Genomic DNA, 13,048 nt, shown 5'->3' with positions numbered 1-13,048 from the left:
TATGCTACAAGTTAAGCCAGTTCTCACTTGCTAGCTTGTGGAGAAGATGGGAAGCTATGCTCTGCAGGACCACCCTTTAAATGTGAGGGGATTTTTAACCAAAGCTGTCCCCTGCTGCTCCAATTAGCTTCCGGGGGCGTGGGGGGCGTGGGGGAGGAGGGGTGGCGAAGGAAAGGGAAAAGAAAGGAGAAGGGGGCAGCTGTGAGAAGGTTGCAGCTGGTACAGGACTCACGCTTGGGTAATCATTATTGTGGGCTCTCTGGAAAGGTAAACATTCATCTTCAAGTACTGACATTCAAAAATAATAAATGTAGAAAGTCGGTGATTGAATAATAACGATAATAATAATAATAAAAAACTCCAGAGACCTACTTCATTGATGGCCAAGGAAAACGTATTGGGGCTTTGCACTTCTAAACCTTATCTCATCCCCAGTCTCTGTATTTGGGAAATTACTCAGAGTTCAAACCCCCTTGGACTCCGAAGGTCCTGCTTTCGCTAGATGCCGTGGGACATAAAATTAGCCGAGAGGCTCAGAGAAGGAAATTACAACGTTATGATTGGGGAAGATTACACGGCAGAGCCCAATCATTTCAGTCCAGATTATAATAGGCCCCGTGAGTTTCAGCTTTGGTGGAAGACAAAACAGGATACAAAGAATTTGAGGGAACTTTTTAAAACAGGAGATCTCTCCGCTAAAACCACAGAGGAGGGGGAGGAGCAGATCGCTAGGGCCGTTCCTGCACTGAAAAGTCTCACTGTTGAGCCCACGAACACAATATCCCAGTGGACACGCACAATGTAGAACAGAGACTGAATCTCTCCCCACGAGAAACTGGCTTTTCACCAGGGTTCTCAGACACGAGACTTTTCACATTAGGAATGAGGAGACCACACAGAGTGGGGAGGAAGGGAGGTTAGTACCACGGTTTTTCTCAAGCCCTTAGAGCAACCTTGCAGTTTCACCCAGGCCCTCAGCACCAAGCCCCGAGAGAACTTCTACTGCACAAGAAACCAGACTGAGGGCACTAAAGAAGCGGAATAAAAGTGGACAAGGACTCGACTCCGTTGATCTCAGAGCTGTTAGACGGGCTGCTGGTATGACCAGGGCTTGAAATCCAAGGTCCCGCAATTGCAATAAGATTCCGCTCAGTGACTTGACTGAGGGACTCGGGTGCCCAGATAGATGGATGGTTCCCTGCCTGGTTATGGGCCTCCAGGCTCAGGGAGAGAGGGGACTACCGGGCTTGAGCAGACATCCCGTGTCTCTGGCTCCAGGACCAGGCAGGCAACTTTCGGTATGTCACCACACACCGGGCCAGAGATCCAGCCTGGGATTTTGTTGACGGCAGAAGTAACAGTATTACCCTAATTTACCATGCATATAGGTACATTAGAACAGTGCTTGACACACAGTGAGCGCCTAACAAATACCATTCTTATTATTATGGAGCACTGTACTAAGCTCTGGGAAAAAAATACGCAAGTCAGAGTAACAACCAGTACCTGGGCCTCCAGATCTGGGTTCGAACTTTCAACTACAGACTGCTGAGTTCTTTGGATTAAAAAGTGTTCATTGAGCGTAAAAGAGAGTCTTGGCATCGTGGCAATATGAAGAGTGCCCCTGGACCACTAGATTGTAAGCTCCTCACTGGAGTGTAAATTTCTGGAGGTCAGGGATTGTGCTTACCTACTCTTTTGTATTTTCCCAAATTCTTTGTGCAGAGCACCTTACTAAGCACTTTTTGTGGCATTTATTAAATGCTTACTATGGGCCAGGCACTCTGCTAAGCACTGGGGTGATACAAGCTGATCAGGTTGAACACAGTCCCTGTGTCACAAGGGGCTCACAGTCTTAATCCCTATTTTACCATTGAGGTCACTGAGGCCCAGAGAAGGGAGGTGATTTGCCCGAGGTCACACAGCAGGCAAGTGGCAGAGCTGGGATTAGAACCCAGGTCCTTCTGACTACCAGGCCCATGCTCTTTCCACTAGGCCACGCTGATTCTCAAGGGAGAAAGCGCTGAATAAACCCCACCGCTTCATGACTGATTGGACCAGTGCTGCGATCGGGCTTCCCCTCACCAACTGTTAGCCAAAGCAGGTTGGAGTAGGGTGTCTGACTTACAGGTGAGTGGGAAGTCCCCATTTCCCAGTGAGTCTGAAACTGGTCTGGTGCAGCCTGTCCTGGCTAGGACTGGGACAGTCACGGCAAGGGCCGAGGAAACTGTTATGGGCCGGTAAAAATGCCTGCGGGGCTAGAGGTTTGGTGGAATCAAAATGCAAGGCTCTATGAGAACCTTGCCTGGCTGTATTTTGAGATCTGCTGCATTACAACACTCTGCGTTGGCCAAATAGGGCCCCCTCTGCTGATCCAGCTCCAGGGGACCACCTACGCATAGCTTGAAGAAAATAAATGAAATTTCCCCCTGGAAGGCCGGGGGTGAGCGTTCTGACATCCCATTCACCGGCCGGACCCATTGTTGGCAGAATGGCAAAGAGCCTGGGGAGATTCTTCTGGATTACTCAACAACCAGCACAAAAGCATCTTCTATGTTCCTATAGTGGTCCTCTGGACAGGGACAGCAGTGCTCAAGGTAAGGAGTCAGGTAGACAACCTTTTTTTCGGGGGGAAGAACATCTGGCCTCTCAGAGCCTCAATTTCCCCAACTGTTAAGAGGGAACTTGGGCTGTCTTCTTCCCATTGGCGCTAAATTGTAAGCTCCTTGAGGGCAGGTATCCTGATTACCAACTCTGTTGTACTGTAGCCTCCTGAGGGCTTAGAGCGGTGATCTACAAGGAGTAAGAGATAAATAAATACTAGTGATTGACTGACTGGAGTGGTATCGATTCAGCAACGTGGCCTAGTGGATAGAGTATGGGTCTGGGAGTCAGAAAGACCTGGGTTCTAATCCCAGCTGCACCACTTATCTGCTGGGTGACCCTGAGCAAGTCACTTCAATGATCTGTGTCTCAGTTACCTCATCTGTAAAATGGGGATTAAGACTGTGAGCCCCGTGTGGGACAGGGACTGTGTCCAACCGGATTTGCTCGTATCCACTCCAGCACTTAGCACAGTGCTTGGCACATGATTAGACTGTAAGCCCGTGATTAGACTGTAAGCCCGTGATTAGACTGTAAGCGCGTCAAAGGGCAGGGACTGTCTCTATCTGTTGCAGACTTGTACATTCCAAGCGCTTAGTACAGTGCTCTGCACAGAGTAAGCGCTCAATAAATACTATTGAATGAATAGTAAGCACTTAACGAGTATCACAATTATTATAAAGCCCTGTGGATTCTCCTAGGGTGTACAGGGCAGGGAGAAGGTTGGAAATGCAGTTGGCTTGAGTGAGCAGCACCTCACACTCCTTTTTGCTCTAAGAAATTCCAAAGACTCCCCACCCACACCCCCTTCACTTTACTCTTTCCAAGGTCACATTTCCCCCCGAGCACAAACAATGCAAAGGATTGGACATGAGGGAAAAAAACCGCGGTTCACTCATTGTTGTAGGAGTCCATTTCCCTTCCGGGAGTCGCTGCCTTGCTGACCTCAGGCCTCCTCTTCTCATTAGCCAGCAGAATGGATTCTCAGCTTAGTCCACCCAATTCCCCGGATGTCTATGTGTCAGCTCCTCCCCCCGGCCCCCGCCCCAGCATACACCTCCCCCACCACAAACACACACAGGACATACACGACCTGTCCCATCCAGCCATCACAGCAATGATTAAGGTGCCAACAGACTCTGGAGACGAAAGGGGCCTGAGGGCGACAGGGGAAGAGCGATGGTGGGGAGGACAGGAAGGGACCTTCTTAGAGGAGGCTTCAGGGGGGAAGGGAAGAGAGATTTCCACTCCAAAGAGCACCCCACATCCCTCTTCCTCTCCCTGACTCCCTCAGTGACCTCTGACGGAGCTGCCGACGCTAAAAAGGAGGCACAGGAAAAGAGATTAAGAGGAGAAATTGGCTGAGAGACCAGGAACCCTTAAGGGAGGTGGATGTTAAGGGAGGGGATCGGGGAAGGGAGGGAGGAGGCGGCCAGGGATTTGGGGAGATGACCCAAAAGGAAAAAAGGAGAAAGGGAAAAAAGGGAGGGAAACAGGAGAGGTTGGAGAGGGAGGAGGTTAAGAGAGACTGAAAAACGAGAAAAAGAGGAGAAAACAGACCCTGAATTGTTTCTGGCACAGACATGACATCACAGCACAGGATGAATAGAGCTTGACCTAATAGATGTCCAGGCAGAGCACCGGATAAGCCCCAATCTCCAGGGGTTTACACACCCAGGAGAAGGGGGAGGAAATAGCTGGGTGAGGCCGGGAAGGCGGGAGCAGGGAGCAGAAAATGCTGCCAAGAGAATTGGAAAACCCGATCAAGAGAGCCAACCTGGCTCAAATATGAGGGCTGAAGGCATATTCACATCTGGGGTCCAGTTCTGGGGGTAACCCTACTGAGATACCAGAGAGGTGGGTTAAACTGATTCCAGATCAGTGGCTGGGGAGTTGCTGGGGAGGGTAGTGTGGAAGCGTTTTGCCTCTTTAGTTGTTTAGGTCAGAGGCTGCCTCCTGAATGGTCTCCCCTTGGGTCATCTAACGGAGGCTGCCAAAACGGCTTTAAAAAAGCACAAAACCAAATAACAACAACAACAAAAAACCCTCACCAAGAAACAGATGTTGGCCAAATCTCAGCAAAAATCCCATTTTGCTCCGGGCTCACGGCCACATCCTCTCTGAGCATCCTGGTGATGTCCCTGACCCTCAGTGTCCGGCCTGGCCCCCACCCCAGAGAGCACCTCAGTCCTCTGGACTCAACGGCTAAAAATGGGACAACCTGAGCGGACCCAGAATCGCAGGTGAAATGCCCTCTGGGAAGACGGTGTTTGGAATCAGGGGTGCTGGGAGTCACGAGGGGCTCATCCGTACCCTGGGGAAGCGAAACGTCTCTTTCCTGCATGTTTTTATTTGGGAAATTCTTCCTGCCTCCTACAGACACTCCATGATTCACCCACCCCAGGGATACGACCTATATTGGTTGATGCTTTACCCAAAGCATATACCTGACCACTCTACAAGTTCAGCCAAATGTTCCAGGAACTAACTGAGTTTGGCTACCCTCGGGAGTTTTTCGGAACTCTTTTAAGTCCCTTTCCCAGTTGAATAGCCGGCCGGCAGGATGAAGACGATCCTTTCACCATCACCAGTAAGGATCATCTCCCTCTCCAAGGACCACTGATCCTTCATGTTTGAGGATGCTGCTGAAGTGGGGAGATTACATCCATGAGTCAACCCACACCTCACTGAGGAGAAGAAGGGTGGAATACCCAGAAATAAGGGATGGGGGCTATACCACTAGTGGAGAATAATAATAATAATAATGTTGGTATTTGTTAAGCGCTTACTATGTGCAGAGCACTGTTCTAAGCGCTGGGGTAGACACAGGGGAATCAGGTTGTCCCACGTGGGGCTCACAGTCTTAATCCCCATTTTACAGATGAGATAACTGAGGCACAGAGAAGTTGTGACTTGCCCACAGTCACACAGCTGACAAGTGGCAGAGCTGGGATTCGAACTCATGACCTCTGACTCCAAAGCCCGTGCTCTTTCCACTGAGCCAAGAACCTGAACATAGATGGTAGCTGCAGACCTGACTGAAACCTATATATCCTTATACTCCACGTGGCCTAGTGGCCTGATTACAAGCCAGAGAGTCAGAAGGACCTGGGTTCTAATTCCGGCTCCACCACTTGTCTGCTGTATGATCTTGGGCAAGTCATTTCACTTCTCTGGGCCTCCAATCCCTCATCTGTAAAATGAAGATTAAGACTGTGTGCCCTATGTGGGATAGGAACTGTGTCCAAACCGGTTATCTTGTATCTACCCCCAGCACTTAGAACAGTGCCTGGCACATAGTAAGTGCTTAACAAATACCAGAATTATTATTATTATCGCTACCTGAAATTTCTTTGAATGTCTGCCTCCTCATCTAGACCGTAAGCTCCCTGTGCTCAGGGATCGTGTCTACCAAGTCTACTGTACCGTACTCTCCAAATACTCTGCCCCATTCACTTATCAATTGATTGCCTGAAGCTGCTCGGGACAAAACGAAGATCATTTTACTTTGGAAAAATCTGTCTCTGTCCCAAACCTGGGCTAAGCCCCGGATCTAACGTTAGCAGGGATGGCATTAGGCCGAAGAGATTAACGGTTTTGGAGCCATGAGTCTTCGTTTCCGTCTGGGGCCTGCTCGGAGCATCCTGACATCAGCACATCTGTCTGATGGACGGAGAGTGATGCCTGCTTCTCCACTCACCCCAGCCTCGCTTCCGCTCTCATGGAAGTTCAAAGCAGACTGCAGGATCTAGGCAGGTTGCAGTGCGGGAAGGGGGCAGCTCAGAGCTTGGAGGAACCTGAGTGGCAGCTGTCAATTAAGTGGTATCCTGGGGCAGAGGGGAGATGTGTATTAGGATAAAGTCTCACAGCAAAGAGACGCCCTGCTCAAGCTCACTCATTTGGTTTTCTGCCCCTCTGGGATGAATTGACACAGAAAGTGTCAATTATTATTATTATCCTCATTATTATTATATTTGTTAGGGGCTTATTTTGCACCAAGCACTGTCCTAAGCACTGGGATAGATACAAGGTAAACAGGTAGCACACATTCCCTGTCCCACATGGGGTTCAGAGTCTGAGTAGGAGGGAGAGCAGGTATTGAATCCCCATTTTGAAGATGAAGAAACCTAGGTCCAGAGAAGTGAAATTACCTGTCCAAAGTCATACAACAGGCTACTGGTGGAGCCGGTATTAGAACCCAGGTCCTCTGACTTCCAGGCCTGTGCTCTTTCCACTAGACCACACTGCTCGTCCAGTTCCCCTACCACCTCCAACAAGTCTTCCTCAATTAATCTCCCAGCCCCTTGAGCCATCGTACCATCTCCTCAGCCAAAATGAGCCACTCGAGACCTCAGATCTCTCCATCCTCAGCTCTCCTGAATGTATTTATGTGTACTCAATGGTTCATTTGGACCACTTTCACAAGTAATTTTATGTCTGTCTCCCTTCTAAAAGTATAAGCTCCTTGCGGGCAAGGAATATGTCACTTTGCAGTTCCGTCTTTCCTAAGGGCCTAGTACAATGCCCTGCACCAAAGTGGGTGCTAAACAAATACTACCTCTAGAACTGCTATTAATGTGCCCGGGAAAGCCACAGGTGAAATCTGAGAACATTTTTCAGCCTGCTGTAAGGCATGCCTTGTGCAGATGGAGACATAATCACAGACTTGGAAGTCAAAAGTATAGTGGGGAAGATTAAGGGGAGGGAGTGGAAGAGGTGATGGGAAGAAAAGGGGAGGAGAAGAAGGGGAGAGGGGGGAAGAGGCATAGTCTCCAAATAATTCTCTAGTCCAATTAATTATAAAATACTGGGGCAAGGAGGAGTGGTGACTGAAGGAGAAAAACTCCTCCGGGAGGGAGTGTTGCTAACATTCTTCTTGGTGTGAAGAAGAAACAAGCCCACTGGGTCCATGGGAGGGCCAGGAACTAGCATGAAATTCTTCTGAAATCCAGGACTGGGGCCTGCCTGTTAGGCTGAATATCTGACTCCTTCCAGCTTCACAAAGACTGTACTGTCTTGACCACACTCTGACATGTTTTAGAGCCCATCTCTTCCCTCTTTTGGACCATGGTGGAAGAAGCGAGATAGAAGCTTGCAACCCAAGGGGATGCTGGGACTTGTACTCTTGGAGCCGAAGCATGCACTCTGTGGGCACCCAATGCACATGTTCCAAACCTCAAACCAAGAAACTTTGGGGTTTCTGGTGTAAGTCACATCCTCTGTGGGAAGAGGGCCCTTCTGCTGTTCTTTGGGGGAGGACTATGGACCCCAAGAATGGTCCCCTCAATCTCTAGGGGCTTCGGAGAAGCTGCTCCCAGCTGCCTCAATGACAGTGGTGTCCCTGATCCCAGAATTCCTTCTGGGGACAGTGACCACCTTGAAGCTACTGCTCTTGAAAGAAAAGCCTCAGACTGGATGCTGGGTTTTTTTTTTTTTAAATGTTATTTGTTAGGTGCTTATATGTGCCAGGCACTGTACTGGGGTAAATACAAGATAATCAGGTTAGATACAGTCCCTGCCCCACATAGGGCTCACAGTCTTAATCCCCATTTTACAGATGAGGAAAGTGAGGCACAGAGAAGTAAAGTGACTTGCCCAAGGTCACACAGAAGACAAATGGAGGAGCCAGAATTAGAATCCAGGTCTTCCGACTCCCAGGCCCGTGCTCTTTCCATTAGGCCACACTGCTTCTCTACTCAACGGACCTCTTGAATTCGAGCATCTCCTTTGGAAGCAAATCCAAAGAGAGGCTCTAGGGAGCAACTTTCCCTTTTCCTTTTCGGCCTCTTCCCCGATGGGGCAATGACTATGACCTGGGGGCCCCAGACTGTGCTCCCCTTCCCTACCGAGCAGGAGAGAAAGCAGTTCTGTTGGTCCTCCGGCTTGCTGGGTGGGGAGGGAGGCCCGCCACCTTGTTGCAAAGGTGCCGGTCACAAACCAATGCTTGACACGGGTGGCTTTTTCTGAAGGGGACTCAGCTAAACTGTGAAAAACAACTCTACACAATAAATAAATACATACGAGTGGAAACCGGTGGAGGGCAAAGAGTTTTCTCACTCTTGCTTTCAACAGACGTTCAACAGAGGCTTGTTTTTGCACTTGTGTTCTACCTGAGGATTTATGGGGATGTGGCTTTCTCCGGATCTCTCACTTATGTTTGAGCCCTCCTCTTTTTTATTTTCCCAAGCACATCTTTCCTCTTTTCATACCACCACACCATTTTAGAAGCTTCCTGGCCCCGATGTCTTTGCTGCAATTCAGGCTGAGCTGCATGCAGACAAGTAAAAAGATGTGACAGAGAGTGAGGCAGCTCTGTCCACCGCTACAGAGGAGCAGGGTTGGGGCAAGGAACTGCAGGATGGCAGGGGTTTGGACTTAGAATTCAGGAGGGGGATGGAATCACAAAACCCTGAATCACAGAACTCTAGAATTCCAGGCCAGGAAGGAACCTTGAGGGGTCATTTAGCCCATTCTCCTGCCTCTGGGCTACCTAATAAAAAGCATAAAACAGTGTGGCTTAGTGAAAAGAGCACAAGCCTGTGAGGCAAGGAACCTGGGTTCTAATCTTGGCTCTGCCACTTACATGCTGTGTGACTTGGGCCACATCATTTAACTTCTCTGGACTTCAGTTTCCACAACTGCAAAAAGGGGATGAAAGACCTGTCCCCCTCTCCCTTGGACTGTGAACTCCACGTGGGACTGGGACTCTGCCCAATCTGATTATCTTGCATCTACCTCAGTGCTTAGCACACGGTTTGCACTTAACAAAAACCACAAAGATCACTCTTCTCATTAAAACCTCTCCTGAGGAGATGCTACAAAAAAACCCTGAATTCTAGGGCAATGGAGACAACAGTTTGCAGAACACTGCAGGAGTCAGGGAGCTGAAGAAGCCACGCGTGGATGTGGATCTAGCAGCGAGAGAAAGGGTGTGATTACCTCCCTGAGGCAGGTGTAGATGGGGCAGACGAGGACTCGGAAGGGCTCCCCAGTACTGCTCCTCATGGTGCCAAACACTTCGCAGAGGAAGGTAATGAAACCCAGCCAGCGCTCTACGTCCTTCTGCTGCAGCTCCTCCCGAATGGTGAAGTCTTTCTGCAGAGGGGAGATAACAAAGGGCACATCAGTCTACCTTCGGCACAGAGGATGGAGGGGACGGGGGATAGGAGGTGAGGAGAAGGGGATAAGGATGGCATAAGAGGAAAGTGAAATTGGGAAATACGAAACAAAGAGAGTCTGTTAAAAGGGCAGGTGGATAATAATTGAGGAGGGAGAAAAAAAGACCAGAATTTTCAAAAAGAGAAAAAGACATAGATGTTGCGCAACATGAATATCCCGACTGGTATTTCAACACAGCCAAGTCAGTCAAAGGAAATGCACGAAAGTACGTCGCCACGTTACTTCAGAGCCAGCAGCTCGGACTGGGAAAACCTGGCCCAGGTCCTCAGTTCTGGAGGGGAGCTTTGGGTTAGAATGGTGAGGTGGGACCGGGTTCAACCCCGGACTGGAAGCTCGTTGTGGGCAAGGAACGTGTCTACCAACTCTGATATATTGTACTCTCTCAAGCGCTTAGTACTGTGCTGCACACACAGTAAGCGCTCAATGATTGCAACTGATTGACTGACACCAAATCAGACGTGAATGGACTCACTAATTGATGACTAGCTGCAGTCTGGAGTGGGCCACGTTTTGTTTTTTTGCAGCAGACTCAGACGGAAGATCCCTCTCCCGTCTTGGTCACCTATGCACTTGGATCTGGACACTCTTAGCACTTGATATCCACCCCACCTTCAGCCCTCAGCACTAATACACATATCCCTAAATTATTTTAACGTGTCTCCTTCTAAAGACTGCAAAATAGTTGTGGGCAGTGATTGTGACTACCAACTCTGTTATGCTGCACTCTCAAATGCTTAGCACAATGCTCTGGTCATAGTAAGCACTCAATAAATACTATAATATAGTATATAATATATATTTTATATAGTATATAAAAATAGTTGTATAATTTATATATTACTCAAAAAGTAGAATCTAGGGCCCTTTTTTAGAGAAATCTAGAATTCTCAACTGGCACTCAATAAATACCATTGCTTGATCGATAAAAGTCTTATTTCTTTGCGTGCCAGCTGAATATTCTAGAATTCTCTAAAACAGGGCCTTAGATTCTAGGCCTCAGAGAAGCAGCATGGCCTAGTGGATAGAGCATGAGCTTTGGAGTCAGAAGGACTTGGTTTCTAATCCCGGCTCCTCCGCTTGTCTGCTTTGTGACCTTGGGCAAGTCACTCCACTTCTCTGTTCCTCAGTTACCTCATCTGCAAAATAGGGACTAAGCTTATGAGTCCCAGGTGGGACATGGACTATGCCCGACCTGATTAGCTTACATCTACCCTAGAGCTTAATACAGTACCCGGAACACAGTAAGTGCTTAAGAAATACCTTTAAAACACGCAAGTAGTGTGGGCAAGAACTCTCCACCCCACTGAAGGGGATAGTGGCCCATGGAGGGGAAACAGTACTTCCACCTCCATGGATTTTATGATCCTCCAGCACCTCATGTCTTCCTTTATCTACCTGCCTTCATCTCCGGCTGCCCTCAAGAAGGTGCTCCCTAGTCTGATCAGCCAAGCGTACTTGTCATCCCCTTGCATGTGACTTGGGTCTCCCCAATCTCTGGGCCATTTAATAATAATGATAATTGTGGCATTTGTTAAGTGCTTACTATGTACCAGGCACTGTTCTAAGCGCTCCCCCCATCAAACCATGCTCATGATTTCATGTAAACATTCCAGACTGCTCTTCTTCAAGTCTTGCAGGACAACTTCACCTGGCTCCAGAGATGCTAAGAACTGGCCCTCTGTCTGCCCTTTATTTTCCCCCCGTCTCTGAATATTTCACTTTTTCAATTATATATCTTTGCATTTTGTTCAAGCTGGTTATGTCTAACAATAATAATTTTGGTATTTGTTAAGTGCTTTCTATGTGTCAAGCACTGTTTTAAGCCCTGGGTTAGAGATGAGAAAATCATGTCAGACACAGTCCCTGTCCCATATGAGGCTTCCAATCTAAATAGGAGGGTGAACAGATATTGAATCCCCCATTTTAGAGATGAGGAAACTGAGGCACAGAGAAGTTGAATGGCATACCCAAGAGCACACAGCAGGCAAGTGGCAGAGCCAGGATTAGAACATAGGTCCTGTGACTCCCAAGCCTGGACTCTTTCCAGTAGCTACGTCTACTATTATACTAGCATTATTCAGCTTTATTTACACAGTCCTTAGCATTTATGAATATATGGTGGCTCAATTATTTATGTTTGTCTCTCCTGTTAGAATGTAAACTCCCTGAGGGCAGAGAACATGCTAATTATTTCATATTTCCAAGAGCCTAGTAAAGTGGGTATTGCACCAAGTGGATGCTCAATAATTGGTATTACTATTACAATAATGATATAAGAATAATAATGGTATTTATTAATGTTGGTATTTTGTTAAGCGCTTACTAGGTGCCGAACACTGTTCTAAGCACTGGGGGAGATACAGGGTAATCAGGTTGTCCCACGTGGGGCTCACACACTTTTAATCCCCATTTTACAGATGAGGGAATTGAGGCACAGAGAAGTTAAGTGACATGCCCACAGTCACACAGCTGACAAGTGGCAGAGCCGGGAGTCAAACTCATGACCTCTGACTCCGAAGCCCGGGCTCTTTCCACTGAGCCAGGCTGCTTCTCCAAGCACTTACTAAGTGCCAAATACTCTGCTATATGTTAGGGAGACAAAAAATCATCAGGACACAGTCCCTGTCCCATGTAGGGCTCACAATCTAAGGGGAAGGGAGAACAGGTATTTCATTCCTATTTTACAGGTGAGCCCCCCAAAAGTTAAATGACTTGAGCAAGGTCACACAGCAGGCAACTGGTAGCACCAAGGGTAGAACCCAGGTCCGCTGCGTCTCAGTCCTATTATCTTTCCACAAGGTCACACTGTACCTATATACATCCAAAATGTTCACTGAAGCTCCTTGAGGGCAGGGACACACGTAACATCTCTGTAAGGTCCTGGAAGATATGTATTATTATCCCCATTTACTATAAGGGAAGCTGATGTCCAGAGAGGGTAAATAGCTGGCCCCAAGACACAAAGTGAATCAGCACTGGAGTCAGAACTGACATCACAGGCCTTCTGCCACTAGACTAGGGATCTTTGGTGGAAACCGGCCACTACTAGCATCTCCGCTTCCACCAGGAATCCATGGCTGTTCCCTGGACATAACGAGATTTGGTAGCCAGCCTATTCAAAACCAGCTATTTTGCTACAGGGCCTCATTTGGAGCAGACTCCCTCTCAGAAACTCTCCAAATCTTACGACAACTATTTACAATTCAGGTTTCTAACTAAAAATATTTATTGACATATTGCTATTTCCTCTGTTGGACCACATCAA

At 48.1% G+C, this 13,048-nt stretch overlaps 1 protein-coding gene across 3 annotated transcripts in view; it reads right to left on the bottom strand.

The window, feature by feature from the left end:
• CTIF (cap binding complex dependent translation initiation factor) overlaps positions 1–13,048 on the bottom strand; it is a 402,154-nt gene that overhangs the window by 28,706 nt on the left and 360,400 nt on the right. For all 3 annotated transcript variants that reach the window (XM_029059560.2, XM_039911489.1, XM_039911490.1), the window contains exon 10: positions 9,544–9,699. In XM_029059560.2, the coding sequence (XP_028915393.1) occupies positions 9,544–9,699 (156 nt within the window). The remainder of the gene's footprint in view (positions 1–9,543; positions 9,700–13,048) is intronic.

This window comes from Ornithorhynchus anatinus, chromosome 3 (assembly GCF_004115215.2).
Source record: "Ornithorhynchus anatinus isolate Pmale09 chromosome 3, mOrnAna1.pri.v4, whole genome shotgun sequence".
Classification (NCBI taxonomy): Eukaryota; Metazoa; Chordata; class Mammalia; order Monotremata; family Ornithorhynchidae; genus Ornithorhynchus; species Ornithorhynchus anatinus.
The sequence above is the reverse complement of the archived record's forward strand: the minus strand, read 5'-3'. Positions and strand labels throughout refer to the sequence as shown.